The 25,689-nt window shown below is 39.2% G+C and overlaps 1 protein-coding gene across 1 annotated transcript; it reads left to right on the top strand.

The window, feature by feature from the left end:
* shmt2 (serine hydroxymethyltransferase 2 (mitochondrial)) lies at positions 1-25,340 on the top strand. Its single transcript, XM_037101688.1, has 12 exons — positions 1-158; positions 9,004-9,195; positions 12,400-12,479; positions 13,853-14,053; positions 14,287-14,368; positions 16,275-16,397; positions 18,883-19,022; positions 19,344-19,506; positions 20,262-20,361; positions 21,209-21,364; positions 22,778-22,885; positions 23,559-25,340. Exons 1-12 carry the CDS (start codon positions 126-128, stop codon positions 23,684-23,686), a joined length of 1,506 nt encoding a protein of 501 aa, XP_036957583.1. The 5' UTR covers positions 1-125; the 3' UTR covers positions 23,687-25,340.
* Positions 25,341-25,689: the final 349 nt, after the last annotated feature.

Genomic DNA, 25,689 nt, shown 5'->3' with positions numbered 1-25,689 from the left:
CCTTGCGGCAGGTTACACGCGACCAGCCGTTGCTAACAACTTCAAACAGCCCTTTCGGAGCCCGTCAGCGGTGTGTGTCGGCCGGCTGTGCTGCTTCTTCCTCCTCTGGCCTGAGAACTGGAAACATGCTCTCCTTCACTCTGAGACAACTCGCACGGGTAAGAGGATGATGAAGCACTGTTTTTGTGCCATTTTCTAATTCACTGCGTGTGTGAATCCGGCATGTTAGCCAGGTGGTTTTTATCCTGTTTGCTAGCTTAACGACAGTGTGTGTTGGTGCCGCTGTCGTGGGGGTTTAAGTTGACCCTCCTCCGCTTTAGCAAGGTGTGCAGTTTTATTACCAAATGGAGGACACTTTCTTATAGCCGTTAACTGCTAGCTGTATTATCTGTCTTGTTTGCATTAACCGCTACTGAGTTAGGCTATTAGCTAGCATGCTAACCTAGGTGTTAGTGCATGTTTGTTACATAGCTGGCTGTGTGTCCACGTAATGATGCAACAGCTACTGCTCAGTTTCATCATGTGTGGAGGAAACTGCAAGAAACAACACGACTCCGTGTGTCACCATATCAGAAAAATTAAAATAACATCTTACATTATTCACATATCACACATTATTCACTAACAGTAGCTTGATGCAATAGATTTGCACAACTTTATGCAGTTATTTTGCAGTTACCCAGCACAGCATACTACGTGTTTAAACTTAAAGGGATTCAGTGAGGTCCAAAGTTTAAAAAAAAAAAAAGCCTGAATGAGTATGGAGTTAGGAGAGTGCTGCAGATAAAGCAAGAGAAGGCTGTAGTCTGATAATGATATGTTAACTAGAAATAAGGGGTCCCGGCCCCAATAAAGTCCAAAGTGCGAGTGAGTCTGAGGGAACAACAAGCACATATTAACCTCATACTCATACTTTGTAACAGATAAGACTGTAATTTTTGTTAAACATGGGAAAGTAAAAGTCGGTGTTTCAGCAACGTCAGCAGACTCTTGACTGCAGACATATTTATTACTTTAGGATAGCTATAATGATAATGTAAAGCTTAGTTGACCTGAAATAGATATGGTTCCTAATATATCTGGTGAATCTACTGTAAGCTCAAAGGTCCACCGACCAGTGTATTGGTTGGTAGACATTATCAGCTATCACAAACATATCAGTATCTTTAAATTCCCGGTGTATTTACTGTTTCAGTACAGTAAAATAAGTTTTAAATAAGTTTTTATTCAATTGTGAAATATCTTTGTATCATATATTTGTCAGTATTTGCAGAAAATGTGGATCCGCTGATATATTACCCCCTAAAACCTTTGTTGGCATCAGCTCCAATAATGTATTGGACTGTCACGAAACACTGATATTAAAGCTTATATTTAGTTAGCTGTGATTTGGTCAAATGGATTGGGGAATATACCTTAAACATATTTTAGTGTAACAGAAAATGGTTCAATGAACCTCAAAATGAACATGATAACCTTGTGTTCATTGAAGTGTTGTTGTTTTAGTTTTAGCTAACATGATAGACTGGCAACTGAGTGTAAATCCTAATATTTACCAGAGTCACCCTCCATGGCTCCTTGTGTTGTAACTTCTGTAACTTAATTAACAGAGATCATAAAAAAATATGCAATGAGCCATAGTTGTATCTGCTTGTTTTTAATGCCAAAAACGTTCTGCTCTCTGTTAGCTCGGCCTCTTGCCAATTTATGGCTATTTTAGGTTGTAATGACAGCACGCATGGATGTGGACAAGTTGCAGTCAGTGTCAGTGGTAAAGAGGTACCAAGCTAAGACTCTATACACTGTTTTATAATTTGTTTCGTTGGTTCATGTCAAATTGGGTGAAATTGGCACCATGATGTAGTGAAATTCAAAATTCCTGTGTTTTGCCTTATTTGGGGTATTTCATATTCTTTCATATCCATTTAACTAAGATATTGTGGTATATCGTTAAATTATTGTCTTGCAGTGTATTGATTATTACAGAACTGCTGTATTGTGATTTTATCATTACTGTGGGCGACTTGGAGTGAACAGTATTGTTTCTTGAGAGACTGATTCTCATCCCTACAGCATATACAGTGCAATTATACAGGAGATGCAATATATAACAATCAAACCAAAATAATCTATATTTAACTAATACCAATACAGAAACACTATAAATAACCTTATGATTCAGAGTACACCTCTGAATGTAGTGTTGATAATTGACCTTAGCGCTTTATACACTTCACAAAGGTCTGTTCAGCAATTTAGATCAACATTAAAGTCAATTTGGTAAAAGTTTTTTCATTTAATAAATTGTTTTGATTAGATGAGAGATTTGGTCGAAGGTGATGTTGGGGGAAAATAAAGTTGAGGACTATAAATAGCCTAATTTTGAACTTTAGGCAGTGACCCATTTTGCAGATGGTGCGAATTTCATGCAGTTTCTCTCAAACAACTAGGCTATGCCAAGTTTGTGCCAACATCTTGTGGCATGTATTCAGACCTAGTTTTATTAGTGACTGTCAGTATGTTTCAAGTTTCCTATCACACTTACTGATTCACATGTTTGCATGCTTTTCCTATTGGTGCTAAGTGGATATGCATGCACCTTCATTTAATTTCCAAAGAACTCACAAGACTTATTGGTGAAGGCACGCAGTGTCCTCACAGGATCTCTGTGTGTATGTGTGTGTGTGAAAGATTCCAGTCCTTGTGCAGCATTTCTTCTTGCTTTTGACCTAAATTATAGGATTGGTCTAAATATGATTGACGATGAGGGAAACTCTTGAGATTCTAGTTTGTCAGTGTGAGAATCAAGAAAAATCTTTAGTACAAGAAGCCAAAAAAGCAAAGTTCCTGTCAGCTTTTACTTCTGATTACATTATGTTTTCTATTATTGATCATCTAAACTGATTTTTTTCTTCATGTTCCATTGGTTTGACCATTTAAGGCTGTGCATAATGAGAATGTGGTTCCTTTCAGCATTATGAAAAATATACACAAGTCATTCTAAAGTGAAAGTTAGGATATTTGGATAAAATAGTTATTAATTAAAATGAGAATTACCAATGCAAAAAGTTATTGTAAAAGTCTTAATGTCTGCTATTAACGCTATATAAAAAGTATTATTGGCAATAAAGGTACAAGTAAAAGTAAATTGTAGATATATTTACATGAATGTAGGTTATCTTATCCAATATTAATTAATTATGATATTATGTTATCATCTGAGTCATCAGTGTAATCTGAGAATATAAATCTCTGGCTCAGATGCAATCTGCAAAGCTGCTTGTAACTAAATCTATCAAACAATGTACCGCAAACTTGCACAGTAATTGAGTGAATGTAAGTTAAATACCGTCACTGGTTCTTGTGCATATGATGTTTATATAGCATGGATTTTTATATTGGCCTTAATCAATTTAAATCTTTGAATTCAATATATAAAGAGACCACTCTAAGGGCTGTTCATGTGGAGTTTCAGTAATGATGTTTAATGATGGGAGATGCACCCAGATATTAACACTGTGAACCTTTTTAAAGAACCTTTAATTTAAAAAGGACATCCATTTTATGTCATTGAGTACACGAGTAGAGCAAACAGAGTGCGAAGATTTTATTTTTGGCAGTTCAGGTTCTGGTCTTAGATATCTTTGGCACAGTAGCACTTACTGGGTGCTGCTAGGTCCACAGACTGCTGCTTCTCTGTACATCCATCAGAATGATGTTTGTAAGACCCTCCAACCAGAGGTCATGTAAAAATTGAGAAATTTTAATATCTTTAAATTGTAGGGCCTGTTCTTCTTTCTTAAAAATATGATATAAAAATATTTATCATCATCCCTTCCTTTTTACTGTGAACATGCAGAAACATTTAATGTTTTTGTATCTAAAGCTAGTAAGAAACCCTCTGCTGTTTCTTGATATTAGTTAACTGGATGTGACGTAAGTCTAGACACGCCACAACTACACAAACAGCAACATCAACATGCCAGGGATGTAGCCAGGTAACCATGAGAGTAAACATGTGTTTTGTCTTATCAGTCTTTAATTATCAGTTTAACTAATGGTTGGTTTTGATTGGGTGTGTGGAAAATGGGTGTGATTAGTGCTCACACTGAGTGTTCCCTCATAGACAATTTAATTGCAGTATATCTTTATTTTCTTGTCACAATACAGAGAACCTTTACAGGGCTTTGGCTTTGTTTGGTGAGAAGATGTGCTTCCCTGTCGTGTTTAGTGCATAACTTTTACTCCACTCCACAGACTTTTGTTTGAAGTTCTGAGGGAAATATTTACAGTAGTCCTACTTTTCTCAGATGTCTGAACAGAGGTCGACTCCGTTGAAAGGAGGCAGCAACATTTTTGTTTTAATCTATGTGATGCCAACATCAATCAACAAAGTCTTATTGGTGTATTCAGTATCACCCACCCATAAGTTTTCAGTTTTGTTTTTAACCTACTTTTTATGTTGTTTCAGAAACAGTTTTTTCTGTCACCCTGGACGCAGCCTGTCTGGCTTCATCACTTCCCACACAGAAATCACAAAAATTTAAATGTAACGTGTTTATACACATCAGTTTTTTGACAAAGACTAATGTAACACTGTTGCCTTGTTACTTCTTCTATTGCCTCTATGCTTCTGTACTTGAATAGATGCACTGTAAGGAGAAGAATATTTCTAGAATCTTAAACAAGTAATCATAAATCAATAGATTCCACAGCAAAAATAAAGCATAACTAAATGTTGGCAAACCTTATGTCCCTGTTGTTTTTTTAGTTTGGAATACATAAAATATACACACATCTGATTTAACTTGTTTTTGTGCAAGACATCAGCCATCATGTGTGGCTTCGGCATTAATCAAGACCAATATACGCCAGTAAGCTGGACATTTTTTTTTTTAAATAACTGCAAGGATAGTCACAGTCATCAGTCATGAAAATTCAGAAAAATTAACGTAGCCCATGTGTTTTTTATCCCCATCTGCAATATAACTTTTTATCATTACATTCCTATTTTTGCAATCAAGGATGACTTCTTTTACCAAATCATAAACTCCAAACACATGCTGGTTTAGGCCTTCCATCCATTTCTATGTCTTACATAATTGTAAATTGAATATATAACTATTTAAAACATTACATTTGGCTATGGGAGATTGTCCAAGGCATTTTTTCATTAGTTTCTGACATGTTATAGACGAAATGAGTCGCTTATTGATCAAGAATGAAAATAATCATTTGTTGCAGCTGTAGTTTAGTCAAGTTCACAATCCTTTTCCATACCAACATTTGATTTATCTCCTTTTAATGCTTTTTTAATTTGAGATGGGCTTTTTGCTTCTTTATTGGACTGTGACAGCCGAAGACAGACCGGAAAGAGGGGCAGAGAGCGAATCACTTGCAGTTTAGGGCCCAGGATTGAATCGAACCAAAGCCACTGCAGTTAGGACTCATCTTTAAATTCATGATGCATGTGGTTTATCAGGTGAACTACTGGGCCACCCTGGCTCAACATTGTTTTTTTTACAGTCAAATTTGTCTTTTTTTGGTTAAACAGACTTAAAACTTGACAGGGACAGTGAGAAGGCCATGAGACTGACTTGGCTCAGTCTATTTAAGCAGGCCCCATGATGCCTACTGTAGAGCATTTTCACCACCATCTTCACCACAAGTTGCAGAAATATTAGAGCACAAACCTGTTGTTCCACTGCCTGCACTTCCTGAAGATTGCCTCTGTTGCCGACATCGCTTAAGACTCAGATTGCCACCCTGACAACCCTTTGACCCGAATAGAGTGGAGTCACCCTCCGTCCCTTCACGCCTCTTCACCCCGTCCAGATTTTTCAGTCTAGTGTTATCCAGACTGAATCACAGGGCAATTTGTAACGGGCAGCCCTGTTATTAGTCAGTGACAGGGGAAGAGGCAACTGCGTGTCAGACTGACGGATGCAGCTGCCCTGTTGACACTTCTTCTCTCTAACCTTACAGATCTTTTTTTCTTCTTTTCTCCTCTCTAGTCCCTTCTGTTTTCCTTCTGTTACCAGCCTGATTGTTGTTTGGTATAGCCACTGATGGACAGCGGTCATCTGTAAAATTGACTCTCCTCAGGAGCAGCTTCAGGAAATGGGCAAAAACAATACAGAACTAGGATTAATGAAATAATTTTCCTTCCATCCCCTTTCTTCTTCTCTGCCATTAGTCTTTGGGCACAGATGTGTGACAGGGAAGTTAAACTGCCAACAATTACTGCATCATTGTCACACAGATTCAGCGCATCTGTGAGTCTGCCATTATTTCTTGCTTGGCGCCCAGGTTGATGTGGCCTATGCCGCCTCTTTTCTCACAGCAGAGTTTTCATCAAGTTCACCTTCAAAGGACAGCGTCATCTGTCGCCTAAAAATAGTCCCACTGTGTGACATATTTGGTGCTTGTATCTTGGCTCTCACTTTGCTTGGAACAACTCATCTTGTTTTTATTAATTAATCTCCCGTAATGATCAGGGCTGGCAAACAAGTCAGGAAAGCAGAGAGGCACACCACAGGGACTGACCTGTGTATGGTTTGTGTAAGCCCAGTGGACACCGTGGCAGTGATATCCATGACAAGACAAACTAATAAAAATGCCATGACTATGGTGAGCATACTTAGCAGTGTGGACGGACATGATTTGGACAGGAAGATGGTATGAAAAGGAAAGCAGGGATGAAGGTGGAGGTGAGTTGGAGGGAAGAGAGGCACCCTTGTCTATTCTGCCGTCATCAGAAGCGATGTAACCGCTGCATTGCTGGCTTCCGCTGGGTTTGTCTGCCACTGCTTTCCCTAGCCTTGGTGTGTTCCAGCAGAAACGCAGACAGCGAAGGACAGTTCCCGTCAACATTTAATGACCCGTGTGATTTCTCTGTGAGAAACGTGTCCTCTGAGGCAGCTCAACCTGTCTCCCCAGGCCCTCATCTCCACCAGAACCCAGAGGGGGGGCCCTCTCCCCTTTTCCACCATCACCGCTGCCACCGGTGACAGAAGGCCAGAGTAGAGCCAGTTAGAAATCGGCCATTAATGTGCCAGATGCCTCCCCTGGTGTGTCACCACTGTCCCCTCTGACACCCTGGGGAGCAGATGAAGAGGCGGAGAAGAGAGGGTGGGCCGAACAGCGATGGAGTTGATAAACTATCTGCAAGCTGTTCTTAAGGATAAAGCTTCTTATTAACGTTTTTTTTTTTTTTTTACAAAGAAAGTTGCATTATGGGTCTGTGGTTGGTCATTTTTCAGGCTGTCTGCTGGTCCTTAAATTTTGTAAATTATAGGCCTCATTAAATAGTCTTGAATTTAAATTTGTGAGGTCCTATGGGGGCTCTATGGAACTTCTGTGCTGTGCTGAAAGCTGGTCATCAATTTCTAAACTAAGGTTTGCTAGAGCTGTTGCTCTCTGTTAGTGGAGTGGAGAGAGGGACTGAGATGAGGCCCTCGAGCATATGCATAAAGGCACATCCTTTGGACTTCTGCATAAAATCCGAGTCTTTCGCAAAGAGTCCCGCAGTCCAGCAGCATTAAACAAATTAAAACAAATCATCCACATGCCTGTATAGACAACCAAGAGAAAAGGGGGAAGTCTTTTTTTCACATCACATTTACAATCCACTCACATTGTTTCATACAGTAGTGCAACAAACATTTTATCTAATTTATTTATTCATCTTTTAATTTGCTTTGGCAAAATGAGTCATGCTCTTCTGCATGCACATTTCTGACATTACCTAACTCACTTAAATACCATATTCCTTCATAAAACCTACCTCTGTACTGGGCAACATATTCTTACCTACATACTTACCTGTAATGCTTAACAAAGATAGAGGTGATTTGTCCAAAAAGGGCTTAAAAAGCATTACATTTAAGTGTCTTAAACCCTGTTTTAGCATTGCAGACAAGAGTTTAACATGCATTCACAACACTAACATTCGAATGTGTTTTTTTAAAAAAAGGAAATAAATTACTGTATACTTTTATAAATTTACTATGTAATGAAGCCACTACAGGAGATTAAGTGCCCCCAAATATTTTGCACCACATGGAATAAGCGTAAATTGCGTTTTTAGGTTGTTTTTTCATATGGGTGTCCTCAACCAGTTCTGAGCATTATGTTAATTGCTTTTTAATGGTGCTATTAAAGGGAGGTTGTCCCTCACACTCCAGCACACCTGTACAGATGATAACTACAGGTTGGCAGTGGTGGGATTGATCTCAACACAGAGTCATCATCATATTGTTGATTAAATGTTGGGAGAGAGCAAATTTGTTCTCAGTGCAATCAACATGTCAAGGAATTTTTTTTCTGTGTAGTCTCCCTGTTGATTAGGGTTTATAAAGAGAACTTGAGCACTGAATAGCACATGTACAGCTTTAATACATCATCATTTTATAGAGGTGCTGTATGTAACACCAAACCAAGTGTTTAAATATTCTATCGTAGGCATAGTGTTTCACAGAAGAACAATGTTAAAGTAGGAAAAAATACACGGAGAGAGTGAAAATTGTATGGACTCTGCACACTAATATGATCAGGCATTGCAGCAGTAGCAGCAGCAGGAGGACTCGCCAGCCCCAGTTCAGATTAGATAAGCAGGAAGTGCTGAATCTGTTCTCTATATGCCTCCTTCGGTACACTGAGGCTGTAAAAGTCAGTCCCTCAGTTTGTAGAAGTGCTGATAGAGGCATAATTGAACAACCATGCTGATTATTGATAACATGCAAACACGCCAGTTTCTAATTATACCAGGCTACTTATTTGAGAGTATGATGAACAGAGGAGGACTTGAAATGTCTTTTATTTATATGGAAAAAAATTACAGTGTTACATCAAATGTGTAAAATGATCAAATAGGCCTACATTCTGCAGAAAAATAGGTTTAATTTTATAGCTTCGATAGCTTATTTCAGCCGTCACAAGACACATTTAATCCCCCTCTCTTTTATTGTAAACCCTAAACCTGCGACTTCTTTCTTCCCACAGCCACTGTGCCATCGAGCACCAATTCGTCTCAGCGTACGTGGCCAGCAGTCCCACGCTGCCACCCGTGTAGTAGATGAAGATCGTCCATGGACAGGCCAGGAGAGCCTGGCTCAGGACGACCCTGAGATGTGGGATCTGCTGACAAAGGAGAAGGACAGGCAGTGCCGCGGCTTGGAGCTCATCGCATCTGAGGTACAAAAAAAATAAAATAAAAAACTCACAGATATGACCACTTTTGAACCTCCTCTGTTTTTGACAGTTTAAAGGCGTATTTGCGCAGGTCTAGTATTACCTGGGGATGTCTGGTGATTTGTCATGATTGCAGAGGACGTCCATGATCTTAATCCCATGCAAATCTGCCATGTCTATAATTCGTAAAGTTAAAATTCCTCTGCGTAATACTGCCAAACACAGAGGTCATGTGATAATGTTAGTCCCCTGCAAATCGTCATGATGGTGATTTGGGGTTGTATTTCTTTTTAAACCTCTAAGGAATTTGATTGCACCTCTTAATATGTTGAGCAGCAGTTAAAAGCTGTTCTGTGAGACTGACTATATTGACATTTAAAAGTGATGACAGAGATGGTTAGGAGTAACAAAAGGTTGTCATATTCAAGTGCAGCCACAGAGCATCTTTTATTTGATCTAAATTAGCTGCAATTGTGCCTATATGCATGTGACACGTGGAACACAAACGTGGTGGTAATTTCTAAATCTAATTTACATTTTTACAGTGGAGAGAGATTGGAAGAATGGGATGAAATTAAAAGGTATATTATGTAAAAAAAAAAAAAAAAGAAAAGTTTTCAAGCCTGATTTTAAAATCCACATAGGATAATGTAGAAATGATGAACTGGCTTCCTTCAAAATGTTGTAAAATTTAATGAGTTTTATGGAAAATGATGAGCAGATAGCCTGGACACAGTGATACATTTCCTTGAACCCCTTGATTAGGGAACATTTGGCCACTGCCTTAAGCATGTTGGCATGGAATTGACATACTGGCAGACACTTTAAATAAGGAAAAGATTTTTCATTCAGTCAGCCTTTAATAGACTATAACGACCCATCTTATACCAATTTGTATTGATTGACTCATTTTTAAAGAAAGACATTCAGTGTAAACAGTTACTCAATGCCTGTAAGAGCTGGCAGCGCCTCTCCTAAATGTTGGCAGTGATGGCAGCTGAGAAAGCCTCATCACCTCTGATTAATGTTTTGGCTAAATGGATGGATGAATGAATAGACTCGCTTGCCTCATGTATATCTATTCTGGTTGCATCTTTTTTTTTCCCCATGTTATTGCTGACAGACACTGCATTGACAGAAAAGCTCTTATCAGTGGTTTGCTAATAAGGGCTCATACTGTAGACAGATATATTACATACAGCACATCAAGTAAGACAAGATATGAGCATTTTAAAATCATACACTGCAAATATCCAGTTATTTTTTGCTCATATTTCCTCCTAAATCATCTTGCTGTTGTATGTTTGAATATTTTATTGCAGTGAATGTGCTGTTTTTTTAATGTTGTCAGTGTCTTGCTAGTGACCTCCTGGCTCAGACGTACAAATAATAAAACAGATATCATGAACTTTGACAAGCATGTTTATTAAAAAGAACAAATTCATATCATTTGATTCAAACTTGACATCTTTAACAGTGAAAACACAGACAGGATGTATTGTTGTCTGTAAGCCAGAGTAGCTCAGTTGTTACGGAGAACTTTGGGTATCTCTTTGTCTGTTCTCTTTCCAAGGCTCTATGGTGTGAAATGGAAAATTTAACTATTCAAAAGAGCGGACAAGGTTTTATCTTGTATTGTTCTTTCTCTCTCCTCCTGTTTCTTCTTCACCACAGTAGTTGTTCAGTGGAGTATATCGGCCCCCTCTGTACACAAAGCCTGACCGCTCTAGTGTGAGATAAAGCTGATATCTTCATTCTGCCTCCTCCCCACTTCACTCTGCAAGGAACACAACACTCCAGCTCAGGCGGGCATTTCTTGATTGAAAAAACATACATGCTCCCACGCGTGTCAACACACATGCACTCACACACACTAAGACAGTGAGAAGCAAATGCATTTCCGTTTCTAATAAATGCACAGTCGTCTGCATGACAGACAGATGTGGAAGATAGCTGTTACTGGAGTTATCTTCCTTGATCTCCTCTTGGCTTCTAGGTGAAGCATTAGCATAACACACACATCACAGACATGCACCACCCCAATGAGACTAGAGTTAACTTTGTGTGTGTCAGACCGTATTACTGGGCAGTGTGATAACATACAGAAAGAAGTTTTGTTTGGTGCCCTTTATAGAAGAAAAAAAAGGAGAATAAGAAATTCAAAGACAGCTGTGATAGAAACTGTAGGTTGGGAATAGTGACTACAATATGATCAGAAAGTTGTAACGATTTGTAAGAATTACCGCTATAACTAACGATTATTTTCATTATTTATTAATCTACCAATTGTTGTCTTGGTTAATTGTTAAGTTCTTAAATTGTTGGATAATGTGACAAGTACTCTTAAAATTCCCTTTAGCCTGTAAGAGGACTCCTTGAAATTGCTGGTCTTTTCGACTAACAGTCTAAAACCCAAAGATATATACATGTTTACTATCACAAGACAAACAGAAAAACCTCACTTATGGGAAGCTTGAACAAGGAATTTGTGATATTTATTTATTTATTTTTGAAAAAAAGAAGTCAGTCTCAACAAAATATTTTAGCAAAATTGTTTTTAACCAACTTATTATTACAGCTATAGTGAAAAAACAAAAATATGATCATTTCAAAATATTGAAGGTCTACTGAAATCAGGCTACTAGAATATGTCAGTGAACGAGTCTGATATCAGTTGCTGGTATTGGATTAAACAGAAATATTTTTATATTTTTTATCCTCAAGCACACAAGGCAAAAATATGAAGGAAACTTTTGGTGGATAATTATACCCCTTTCACAGCAAACCCTACAGAGTAAGATTTGTTTTTCTTGGAAAACGCATTGCAGAGTGATTAAAAAAGGCCACACCAATGTATCTCTGCATGTGCAGAAAAGTTTATTACATTATCTTGTATCCCGAAGCAGCAAGGCGATAAGCATTGTGAAGTGCAGAGAGTTAGTCTATGGAAGTCCAGAGGTTCAATACTGTAATGATTGCCTTTAGCTGGAGGGGGATTTCTCACTATCACTTAACAGACTTTAATTTGCCGTCCTTGTCCCTTCTGTCCACTCGCACCATTGATCTGACTCTGTGTGTGTGTGTGTGTGTGTGTGTGTGTGTGTGTGTGTGTGTGTGTGTGTGTGTGTGTGTGTGTGTGTGTGTGTGTGTGTGTGTGTGTGTGTGTGTGTGTGTGTGTGTTTGCGCTTGTGTGTGTCTCCACCTCAGAATTTCTGCAGTCGAGCAGCTCTGGAAGCTCAGGGCTCCTGTCTCAACAACAAATACTCTGAAGGCTACCCAGGGAAAAGGTGAGTTCAGTCACACCCAGCTTATTAACACTGGTGATATTCACTGCTTTAGGATATTTGTTACAGACATGACACACATAAACACACACTCATGTATACTGTGTTCTTGAGCTTGCCCTAAAATAGTACATGCCAAGCACACAGCAAATAATCCACAGCCTCTGCCTTGCCAAACAAGATTCCTGGGGGGATACACTGAAAGAATGTAATGCCCAGGCTCATGGTTGCATATTTTCTATTTTCAGTTTCCTATTTTCTGTTATTTTTCCTCCAATAATTCACATTTATCAGCAGCAACAGAGAGCTGACATATTTTAAAATGTTTCTTATTTAATGCCTTTTGATTTTTGGATTGCGAACCTACCATAAATCTCCCTCCCACTGAATGTGTTTTAGATTTTTATTTAGTTTTTTTATCCCCCCCACATCCTACTCATCTGCTGTTTTACACTTTAATGAAACTAGCAGATGATTTCATTGAATGAGTGGTTTGTACAGGAGCCATCTGTTGCACCTTTTATCTGTAATTTCTCCGAAAGGATTTTATGAGCATTTTCACCTGAGATGTCCCGAGTTAACATTGTTCTAGATTTTTGTGACAAACGGCGCCACTTGTGGCTGTTACAGACCTATAATGACTGTAACGTTTATTTATAGAATTAAAACCATGCATTAGATAGGACTGTACTGAGTTTTGTAATGAAGCTTTTAATGTCTGTCATCAGATCGCCTTTGAAAAACGATCCTCTAACAAAATCTTCAGTTTGAATAAAGTGATTCATAGGATAAAATGGACTACCAGGTGAATGAAGATACTTAAAATTAGGACAACCATATTTGTCAGAAATTAGATTCAACAATCAACTATCGTGGGAAAAAAACAAAATACCAGCAAATCATTGAAATATCAATTGAGACTTTTAATGTTATAAATGTAGCGCTGAAGCTTTGAAGCATCAAACCAATCAATAAAGCTCTAGTATCAAATGACCGTGTGAAAGGAGTTGTTCTTGATGATGAACCTACAGCGATTATCCCCCAAAACTGTACAGTCAGACTTTACTGCCTTTTTTTTTTGTGACTTGTTTTGGTTCACTCTCACTGCAACTATTGTTTTAAGCCTCAGCAGAAAGCTGTTTCTAAAAAACGATTTATGTATGATAATGTAGTTACACAACTGCTGTATTCTTAGTTCGCTATATCAGCTCTTTTGGTGTAGATGTGACAGCTGTAACTTATTTGGCAATAACATCGGTTGTTGCAGTTTTAAAATTCATTAATATAAAGGGTTTTCTCCTACAAGTTATTGTCAGGAGTGATGAATCTGTTAGTAAACTGCCTAATGGTGATCTTTTGTCCATCTTCACTCTCAGGTACTATGGTGGAGCAGAAATGGTCGACCAAATTGAGCTGCTGTGTCAGAAACGAGCCCTGGAGGCCTTTGACCTGGACCCGGCTCTGTGGGGTGTTAACGTCCAGCCATACTCTGGCTCCCCCGCTAACTTTGCCGTCTACACTGCAGTACTCAACCCCCATGACCGCATCATGGGCCTGGACCTGCCCGATGGAGGACAGTCAGTAGTCACTTCTGCTTTCTCTTTGTTCTTAATCTTCAGCCTGTCACCTATTTGCTCTTTTTCTCACATTTTTCTTACCATAGTCATTTTCAGGACCTGAATCAATAGCATGCAATTTTCTCCTGCACATGTGTTTACAATATAAAGTTTATTTCTGTTATAAGTCCTTTTTTCACCCAGGGTAATGTAACTGAGAGTTTGTGCTTGCCTGTTTCTTTTGCTCACCACAGTCTGACCCATGGCTACATGTCCGATGTGAAGAGGATCTCGGCAACCTCAATCTATTTTGAGTCCATGCCCTACAAGCTGAATGTAAGTAGAAACCCTGACTACTGATATCATTTAACAAGTTGTGGACTGTTTAATAATAATGTTAAATTATCAGCCTTTTTGCAATGGTGAGACACAGTATTAACAGTACAGGAACAGCATTAAAGAAGTTAGAAGTGTTATAAATGCTGTGAGGCAGGTGCAGGCTAAATGGTTTTTGAAATAATAGTAGATATATTTTGTGCAGGTTCATATATGATCATTTTTGAATGTCAGATGAAATGATTTCCAATAAATTAGTCCTTTATAAAGTGAAGACAATTTCTCACAGTCGGGTGTTCTCTATGACTGACTTATGAACTGACCCCCACACCACCTGTCTGTCAACGTTTATAGTCTTCTCAAGTGTCAGAAACGTAGCTGTTCAAAGCATTACTTGTTCTGCTGCAGTACAGTATAAGTCCTGCCACTGGTCATTTCTACTTACTCTGTCAGTCTTGTTTTGTTCTTGTAGTTGGTTGAAGTAAGATAGTGCACCAGTGTTTATTGACACCTCATACTAATAATATGTTATGTAGAATGCAGTCTATCTGTACCACAACAGGGTACCTGTTTCAGGCGGGAGTGGCTGAGAGAGAGAGATACCCTTCACCCTACGACAAGACACTATACCATCAAAATGATACTGAAGCTGTAACATAATGTTGCTTTAAAAAGTTGCAATCAAATTATTCAGACTTTTTTTTCCTTTAAAAGATTGCTCACATATTTACTAATCATCAAAATAGTGATTACACTGTGGTATTACAGTCATCTTTTTTTGGGGAAATCCTATTTGATTTCTTGCCCCCCGAGGGAAGACTCAAGGCTGTGTGTTGAGGGATTCACTGTCCACCACAGCATTGAGATCTGTCCTACCAGGGTCCCTCACATGTGACAAGTAATTTTCTTGAGTTAGCGCGTAGATATGATCAGTACGTCGTGTATTAGTGTATAGTATTTTATCCCAGGGGTCATAGTTGTGTGGTAGTGTTGGGTAGCAGCTGATGGATGGCCATGAGAGTGTGCATGTCCAGACATGCTGATGTATGAGCAGGCAGGACCCCTCTGCGAGAGAGATAATGGGAAATCGACAGGCTGGCCAGCACCACTGGCTCTGTCTTCACAATGAGCAGCTTGATGGAGTGAGAGGGCATCCATAGATGTGCTCTGGAGATGGGAGATTATCAGGTTGTCTAAATAAAGCTCTCCCTCCTCCTCTTCTCTCTGCTTTTCCTTGTCTGCGTCTCCCTCATTTGCCATCCGTTCTGTCTCTCACTGCTCCATGCTGCTCTCCTTCTCCCGTCTGCACCATCTCTCTTTTCAAACGCCTGGAGGAGGAGTAGAGCGGGTAAAACCGGAGATTCAGGCGCAGGACACACTGGTCATTTGACTGGTCCAGTCTGACTCCATTTCATGTGACTCTGAGGTACATCCCCTGCACAATGGATTGTCCAACACATTTCTCAAATTGCTCAATGTAAAGAGCAGGAAAAAGCCTCCAAACCAAGCTCTGATCTGTTCAGCCTCATCACACCAGTTGAGTAGATCCCTAAAAGGTTGAATTAGGATAAGTAGGGGTGCATTACTGCAATTGCCCCATCTTCTTCCTTTATATGTGAGGTTGAAATGTCTCCCTTAGATAAATTCCTCCCTCTTTTAAGGTAGCCAAAGTACTTCAAATGCAGCTGCATCAAATGATCTTCAAATGGAAAAAATCTCTACCGTGTTGATATGTTTGCTCTTGATCTTCAAGATATCTGACAATTTATCTTCATCCTCTCATGTTGCTTTTTATTTTCCCCCTGACCCTTACTCTCCTTTCTAATATCGTCAAATTCATCCTCCATGTCTTGCGTCTCTCTTTTATTCACGGCTCTAATCTGTCTCCCTCTCCATCTCTCTGCAGCCTGCAACAGGACTCATAGACTACGACCAGATGGAGATGACGGCCAAGCTGTTCCGGCCCAAGCTCATCATTGCTGGCACCAGTGCTTATGCCCGCCTCATTGACTACGGCCGCATCAAGAAGGTGCACAGAGAACTCTCTTTATTCAAAACTCACCCAGCTTTCACCCCATCTTTCTCTCTATGCGTGTATTTCACTTCACCTGTTTCCTCCACCTCTTATCGTGCATTAGGAAGGTCAGACCAGCCTTTGCTCTCTTATTTAAAACTCGGTCAACCTTTCCTCTAAACTGTCACACACACACACACAACTGCTTCCCCACCACGTCTTCCAACCACATCGTCACTAATTTCTGTCCCACACAAGGGACTAAATACTGAGCATTCACTTTCAAGCATCAACATTTCTAAACACAAACCGAATTTCAAACACCGGTGCTTTCCTCCTCTCTTGCCTACTCATCCGAACTAAACGTGGATGCTCGCACTGACTCAAACGTACACAGCAGCAACTTTTCACCGCACACTTCACTGCTCTCTTTGACAGTGCACAAGAGGCCCCTTTATCTGTTTTGTTATACCCACCCGCTGATTCACTTCATTCACTCCATGACTGCTTCCCTTTGTTGCAGAGCTCCACTTTAGCTTGTACCATCAGATGGAGTGTCCCGCCATTACAGAGCTGTGTTTTTATTAAGCACCATAACTACTTTGCCACTAGGCCTGAAGTGGGGGCCATATTTTCCCCCTGGCATGTCTCTGTGGAACTGTTCACTGTTTTATGGCAGAATCTGCCGGGCTGGGCTCCTTTCCAGTTTTTCAGTGTTGTGTTACCTAGAATGGAGCCGGCTCCTTTTTTATTTTTTAATCTGTAATTTATTTCACTATCAGCATTCATCAGCCAGCGCACATCACCCTCTTGTGTTCTTTACCCCCTCAAGTAACCCTGCCATCTATCCTGCCTTTTAATCTAATAAACATGTGCTGATCCAGTTTAGATATGAGAGGAAGGGAGATTGTCATGATAATGCATATTAATTGGAGCACTAAAAAGATTGCTTACTGCTCTGATCACTCGCCAGCAACTCATTTGCATGTTAGCAAGCTATTTATTGTTTTTGCTTTTTTGGCAAGAGACGGCAAAGATTTATTGAATTACGCTGTGGAATTTCAGGCCTCTGAAGAGTGCAGAGGAGTGTTATAACAGCAGCTCTGATTTGAAATATCTGCCCTTTACGATAGGCGCTGCTAACAGATGTAGAGTTGGTCATCAAATCTTAACCGTGGGGTAAAAGATGTAAATGTTTTTGCACCGAGAGAGTCTATCTCACATTTTTTATCTCACATTTCAACTTATATATAGCACAGTCAAATAAAACACAGGTCACTGATGTTTAAACATGCAGTTCAGTTTTATGGGAACTATTACAATTTCTGGTGGAACTCTATAAATCAAGAATAATGTATGCAAATGCAGTGCATGTCATAAATATTTGGACAATGCAGATTTTTGCTCTGTCTCCAGCAAACTGCAACTGAAATTAAACAGTGACTGGGGCTGAAGGACTGATTTTCAGCTTTATGGGAGTGTATCCACATCTACACTAATCAGCCAGAACATTAAAAGAGTTTATGTGAGGTGAATATTATGAATGCACAATTAATTATCAGCCCGATATCTAGTCAACCAAATTGTTTTCATTGACTTAAGAAGTCCAAGTACAAACTTGGATACAGTAGGTGTAGGTATAGGTATGCTTTTTTAAAGTCAGTTTGTGATCTGCCAATAAACACGGAGAAAAAGAAGAAGAAGAAACCCGGCAATATGCAACACATCTTCCACAAGGGTTTAGATGAGGAAAAAGGTTGAGTTTTAAATGTTTTAAAGCTATAGGATATTAAATCATCCATCTTTGCTCTCGACATCTTAGCCTTTCTTAACCTCAGCTTTTCTTTTTTAATAAAAAGATGGGAATTTGTTGACTATATTATCTGTATTGGCTGAAAAAAAATCCCTATCATGCTGTACCATCATCTTGGGTGCTGGTATTCATGTGGATGCCACTTGACACGCTCCACCCACACAAGTATCCTTGCAGACGAGGTACAACCCCTGTTTACAGCAGCCCTACCACACCACAAAATTGTTCCTGAATTACGAGTTGAACCTAACAGAGAGCTCAAGACATCAACCTGGCCTCCAAAAACTCTCAAATCCCAATTTAGTTGAGCATCTGTGGGATCTACTGGAACAAGTCTGATCAATCGACTTCGATTCACCCTTTAGTTCTTTTAATGTTGTGGCTGATCTTTGTATATGGGCCTGTAGTGCCTGACCGATCAATCAATCTGACAAGATTGTTGTATACATATTTATTTATTATTATTGAACATGATGCATAAAAAAAGATTCTTGGAGAAATTTAAATAAATATTAAAATTTCCAGCCGCCATTGCATACAAATCCTGATTTGTATGTAGTGTTTGATAACCTCATTTGATTTGTCGTCAATGTCATGACTTAGTTAAAAATGTCCTGTCCTGAGGTATAAATTACAATTCTAATTTTGTGTTTCTCTTTCCCTCTTATCCACCTGTTTCAACCTCAGCTCTGTACTGACATTAAGGCCTACATGCTTGCTGACATGGCCCATATCAGTGGCCTGGTGGCAGCCAAAGCCATCCCCTCTCCCTTTGATCATGCTGACCTGGTCACCTCTACCACACACAAATCCCTCAGAGGAGCCAGGTGAGAACAAGAGAAATTCCAGTAAAATCTCATTAGAACTGCTGCAGTGTTGTGACTGAAGCTAGGGAGCAGGCTAACAGGCTCGGTGGAGGTGCATTTTTGTTTCTGTCTCTCACTGACCTTTAGAGCATCAAGGAAATGATCAGTTATTTCTTATTAATGGTAGTTATGGTATTTTGTGATGTTGTGTCTTCCTCCTAATCAAAAGACCTATGGGAAGGGACAAATAAAGTTACTCAAGAAGAAATCTTGTTGGGTTTTCAAGAAGAATATAATGAAAAATGAATTCTTCTTCAGTTAATTAATCTCTGTTGTGTCCAGGGCTGGCCTCATCTTCTTCCGCAAGGGTGTTCGCTCAGTGGACAAGAAGGGGAAGGAGATCATGTACGATCTCGAGGACAAGGTCAACTTCTCTGTCTTCCCTTCGCTGCAGGGTGGACCTCATAACCACGCCATTGCTGGTGTGGCTGTGGCACTCAGACAGGTCAGCGCAGCTCACAAACTTCAATGAAAAAGTGCCGGACTTTGTTTGTATTGATGGAACGCTTTATTCCCCTGGTCTGCTATTCATCCTAATAAGAGGTTGATGATGGGTGAATCAAACTGTACTGTGAAACTAAATCTTACCGCAGAGAGACTTTGGTGCAACAAGACACAGGCAGTTGCTTTCTGGGCTGCTGTGGGCATCTGCTCCTTAACTCTCAGGGGTTTGAATATTAATGCTGTGGTAGACTGATATTGATACATAGATTTTTTTGTTTTTGTTTTGTTTTTTAAATCAGTATGTACTTATCAAACTTCCAAATAAATATTTATATTTTGATAAAGGGGATGTGTTGTAACAAAAATGTACACTTACTTCTTGGAAGATAATTCGTTAGATTCAGTTATCTAAGTTTTAAATATTAAAAGATGGGTCGGAGGCCAAGCCAGCCTTTCCTTAGACAGCAAAATCATACAAAAAACCCACACAACCAAACAAACAAACTCACAACCACAAAGGATCCGTTCATACATATACATACTGTATACCATTATGTACACTTAATTTACTGTATCTATATCTTTCTTTCACACCATAGAACAGACATTTCAAGTTTTTATCGTAGAAAGATGACTACGTGATATTTTTTGATCGGCACAATATGAAACTGAACATCATTTGTTTATATTGTTGAAAATTGCTTTCTTGAATCATTTCTTGACCCCTTTTTACCGTTGTTTTGTCCGGTTGTGCAGGCACAGTCTCCCATGTTCAAGGACTACATCTCCCAGGTACTAAAGAACTCGAAGACCATGGCTGCAGCTCTCCTCAGCAAAGGCTACACACTTGTATCAGGTAATTTAACTTCTATTTAAGCATCTGTTTTTTAATTCCCAGTAAAAAAACATTTGCTCAGCAAACAGCAGTGAGAAACACTGAAAAATCCCTAACACAGTCAATCAAGAGAAACGTCCTGTCACAAAATGCAAATGAGGCGACGAACAAAAAGCATTTAAATTCATGATGTGCAAATAGGCTAATGTCCGTGTAGCTGTCCTGCCAGTCAACAAAAAAAACCAGATGAAAGTGGTCACTTCCTGCTTAAATCTTGTACTGCATTTAATTCACTGGCCTCAGCGCTTTTTTGATGTATAGCCTTCAAAAGATACTGTGAAGAATCACACACTTGTCCTTTGCTTTCATTACATTGTGTGCATTTAAATCCATTTGTAGATCTTAGTGTTCAAAAAAAGTGAAAAGCGCTTTCTTTTCCAGTCAGTAAAAGACTTGGAAAAGGAAGTGCATAATATTCAAGCTAGTTTATAACATTGGTGACAGAAGGATTTTTGACATTTTCAATTATTTAAGTCTTAAGAGTTGTATACACTTATTTTGCCTGCTTATTAGATACACCAAGCCAAAACTAATGCAGTGCTACAAGTCTGTAATAAATCCTCTTGTCACAAAGGTTATAATTTTCAAGAAAATCAATATCGTGTATGACTGGAAGTAAAGTTGTGTTTTGTTCTTGTTGTCCTATAATTAATAATATTAATATCCACATGCTGTAACATTACCTCATCCATATTAAACTAAAGTTGAGGTGGTCTGATCAAAGGATTAAAGAGTGAAGTCCACATGTATGAAGCCTCGGACTTTCCTCCTTTTCAAAAGTTCTCACTGGGATTGCTGAATTTTTCAGGCGGGACCGAAAACCACCTGGTCCTGGTGGACCTGAGGCCTAAGGGCATCGATGGTGCTCGGGCCGAGAGGGTGCTGGAGCTTGTGTCAATTACTGCCAATAAGAACACCTGCCCCGGGGACAAGAGCGCCCTGACTCCTGGTGGCCTCAGGCTAGGTAAGGAACAACCTCACATTAGACTATATTTAACTAGAGTCAGACAAGGTCCTGTCATACTTACTATGGGTTTGATCAGAAACCATTTAAAAAAAGAACTAAGTGATGATTTGTACATTTAAGACAATTCTTGAAACACCTGTACGTAATTATTGTCAAGATAATCAGTCTCTCCATGTTGGTGAGGTTTTTGCCAAATGTACACGTTGCACTAACACCTTCTTCAGTTTTACTTACTTTTTAAAAATGCACGTCTGCATATGGAAATTAGTCCACCACCAATTAAGCCAGAAGCAGATCATGATTAATTAAGAGTGTTTGGCTTTTTAATCATCTTCCAGGAAGTTCAGGGGCTCCACATCTACACTGCCACATTTTTAGCATTGTCTTAAGGCAAGGTACTTCACCTTCAGTACAATGTGCTGCACATATTACCTTGTCAATTCCTAATAATATTGAGATTTGGCCTAGTGAGAGATTAGTGTAGGTGTGACACATCTTGAGTCTCTGTGGATTCGTCACTGAAATTTCAAGGTGCTCCAGGGTTCTGTTTCTTTTTTTCCAAAGACCATATGGTTTCCAAATGGAGGGAAAAAGCAAAAAAAAATGATTTGAGACAGTTGAACCTGTAGAAGGTAAACTAATTGTTAGCCCCTGTCCACACCAGACCAGGTTATTTTGTAAGCGAGGTTTTGTTAAATAAAATTTCGCCCACGCGATTGGTGTAATAAAAATAACAGAGAATAACTCCGTACACAGGCAACCATAAAATCCGCCACAAAGTGATGCAATATATGTGTAATACATATGCCACAGCAAAAGGTGGGCATGTAAGGTAAAACAGAAAGGCTGTTTGAACCAATCAAAATAGTTTGAAACCAGAAAGGAGAAACATGGCAAATTCCAAAACACAAACAACAATGGCGACTCGCAAGGGTGCATCGTTTGTTTGCTAGCAAGAGGAGCAGTCCCCTTCGTTGCTCATCCAGGTGCCACCATTGTTGCATTAGGTTGAGCAGCTAGACATGACAGCCAAACACAGCTGACAGCAAGCCAATAAACAACAACTTTGTCACGTCCATTTTAGCCAAGTTATCAAGCGAAGCTAGTTAACAACCTCTAACCACCTTCTAACTGTCATTACTCTCTGTTTACATTGCTGCGCATGCAATATTTGCAGTTGTCATATCCACACGCGACCACTGAAACCCGAATCGGCCGAAAACCTCACCCTGGACTTTCAAACGACCACGTTTTCAGTGTTCCAAAAGCACGGTTGCATGTGGACAGAACAGTAAAACCGGGAACATAACTTAACGGTTGCAAAATTAACCGGGCTGGTGTGGACAGCTCCTGAATCATTACTTTGTATTCTAAGCTACAGAATTTGTGTTCTGTTCTGTTGTGTCCTAGGTGCTCCGGCCCTGACCTCCAGACAGTTCAAAGAAGCTGACTTTGTGCAGGTTGTCGAGTTCATGGATGAAGGCTTCAAGATCGCCTTGGATGTCAAGAAAAAGACAGGTAGGTCTGCTGTGAGATGGGAGATGGAGTACACTGTAGCCTGGTGTCTGGGGTTGGGCAACAAACTCAGTCCCTCTAAGGGTATCTGCCGAATTGCAGTGGTTCTACTCAGTAGTTATTTATGTTAAATCAATCGTGCCACTGTTCAGTACATGAAAGTGCATCTTTAGAGTAACGTTATAGAAAGAAAGAGAGCATGATGTCACCCCTGCAACACGTCAAAATGAGTCAGTCATTTGTAATGCAAAATACAAGCCATTATCTAATCCAGAACTAATATTCCACCAGGTTCTTCATTTTAGTCCAGGGATCCAGGTCGAGTTAAGAGTGAAAACAGCTTCCTCCGTTGAAGCAGTGCTGATCATATTGGTGCCTTTTTTTTTACAACTGAATATTTTCATTTTTGTAATGACAGAGACAGTAAAGTACCAAACTAAAAGGTAGCATTGAGGACCTGTTCTGGTTTTGGTTCAGTTTCTAACCCTGCAGGTGTCATCTTTTTTTTTTATTTTAAAAACAGAGTTTGAAACTCTGTCTTTATTAGAATTGCTACAAAATTCTATGTATGTTGTATAATAAATTATTTGATGCTAAGGCAGGAGGGGGGGAAAAGCCTAGTGGTGATAAAACAAAGCTGAGCCATTTCTCCTTTTGTCCCTGTTGTGTTCTCCAGGAAAGCTCCAGGACTTCAAGAACTTCCTTCTCCAGGATCCAGAGACCGTGGCTCGCATCGCCGATCTGCGCTACCGTGTCGAAGCTTTCGCCAGGCCATTCCCTATGCCGGGCTTCCACGACCATTAGACATGCCTGTATAGAGTCAGGGGGCTGTAACAGCCAGGCAGCAGGAGAGTGGAGAGGGGAGAAATGTTGTGGTGGTGGAATGTGGTTGGTGTCTGTGAACCAGGTGATTCTTGAGTTCCCTTTTTTCCAATCAAATCTGGGAAACCACATTTTTATACTTCTTTGAAGTCATCCATCAGTCTATTCTTGTAAAAATGTGACCTCCATGTCGAGGTAAGGAAACAATAAACTTAGACAGATTTTATAGTGCCGAACAACCTATTTTCTAACGCAAGTGTAAAGATCTCTCTGTTGACTTGACTCCTTTTATTAAATGTGGGTGTGTGGGAGGAAAATAATATTTCAACCAACGACCAGCAGCTCGTAGTGTCACACACTATGTGACTTGATCAGTTTATAATTGGTTATTATAATAAGACACGTTAATTTGTCTTAATGCTGTAAAGAGTCTTAACTAATGTCACTGATATGTCTTGTTCTAGTCACATGGGTGCGTGGTTTTGTACCGTCATTTTCTGTTTATGAAACTAGGTACGTGAGAAAAGCTTCATGAGTTTGAGGGCGTGCTCTGCCATAAAAATGTTGTTTTGGCCTTTTGAATGCTTTTTGGGTAATTCTTGTTTCAATCAGAAATTAGCCCTTTAACTTTTCTCTCTGGTGAAAGATTATACAGGAGGTGGACTCAATAATTTAAACATAATTAATACTATATGGTCAATTACAGTAACACTACAAACTTTGGTCACAAGTAACGTTAAATACCGCATCTCACACAGTGTAAACAAACATCAAATATCATAGTATTTAACAAGAACTTGTATTAGATTGCTTTAACATAAAAAGTCCACCTTGTATGAAAATCTGTTTTAAAGTTTAAAAAGCTCAAGGTTAATTTTTCTTTTTATGTTGTGATTGCTTTGTCTTTTTTTTTTTTCTTCCAGCATTTCATCAATGTCAGATTTTAATTGCTTTATATTTTGTTATGACAGTTAACCAAATGAAATAACGGATACGCCAACATACATTTTTTCCATACTTACTCCTTTTAAGTGCGTTTACAAAGAGTATATACTTTTCTATATGTTATTTAAATAGAGTTACCTATCTAACTGACATCACTTCACATACATCTTAAGGTTTCTGATACCAGCTGATTAGTTGTACAAGAAGACAGAGGATTTGTAGTACAGTCTGCTTGATTCAAATATCATTTGTTTCACCGCTGTGCTCATTGAAGGAAACTGTGAAGCAGTTTGATTTGAACACTTTCAGAGTATCGTGTCTGTTAACTGGTTCACAGATCAGAACTGTTGTCGTTATCACTGCATCAGTGAGGAAGCATTTCTGTTTGTGAAAGGGTCTTACTGCACAATTAAGAGACAGTATGGTTAATGTCTTGCTTTGCACAAAACACATATCCTAAAAACCAAAACATGATTTATCTACTTCACAACTCGCTCACAGCCAGTAGATTAGACTTTCTGCCAAAACAGACCAACAAGTATTCTACTACAGTGTCAACTGCTCATCTGATATGTTGCCAGCCACTGTACGTCAACATAAGCTTGAACTAACTGTCTTTTCCAAAACTTTTTTTTATTAATTCACACTTGATTGTTTTTAGCTGGGTCCTAATAAAGTATTGCAAACTGTTTGTGTTGTGTCATTGATGTTTGCCAAAATGCGATCATGTTTATCTGAATGGTTTGGGTTTGACAGAATGTGGACTGATCCTGAACCACATATTGTAATGAATACGATCAGGAGAGTGACTGGATTAGTAATACTTTCATACGTAGTTTATCTGGCATGAACTGGATTTGAAAATGTGTGCCATCAGACTGTGAGGTAATGAGTACAGTTAAGAGCCATTTTAACCACCTCTTACTGAACTAATGCTGCAATTGTCCTCCTACTTTCCACTTATTTTGCATTCATGAACTGTAGTGAAGCACATTACCATATTCATTGTACTTGAGCACATTTTCATTTCCTACAACTTT

Source organism: Acanthopagrus latus, chromosome 6 (genome assembly GCF_904848185.1).
Source record: "Acanthopagrus latus isolate v.2019 chromosome 6, fAcaLat1.1, whole genome shotgun sequence".
In the NCBI taxonomy this organism is placed as follows: domain Eukaryota; kingdom Metazoa; phylum Chordata; class Actinopteri; order Spariformes; family Sparidae; genus Acanthopagrus; species Acanthopagrus latus.
This window is presented reverse-complemented; position numbering and strand designations above follow the sequence as displayed.

Excerpts from the sequence above, each read along its gene's own strand:
- shmt2 (XM_037101688.1), top strand. The coding sequence starts at position 126 with ATGCTCTCCTTCACTCTGAGACAACTCGCACGG. Across the intron at positions 19,507-20,261 it reads TGGCTGTGGCACTCAGACAG|GCACAGTCTCCCATGTTCAA; the intron begins GTCAGCGCAGCT and ends CCGGTTGTGCAG. Across the intron at positions 20,362-21,208 it reads AGGCTACACACTTGTATCAG|GCGGGACCGAAAACCACCTG; the intron begins GTAATTTAACTT and ends TGAATTTTTCAG.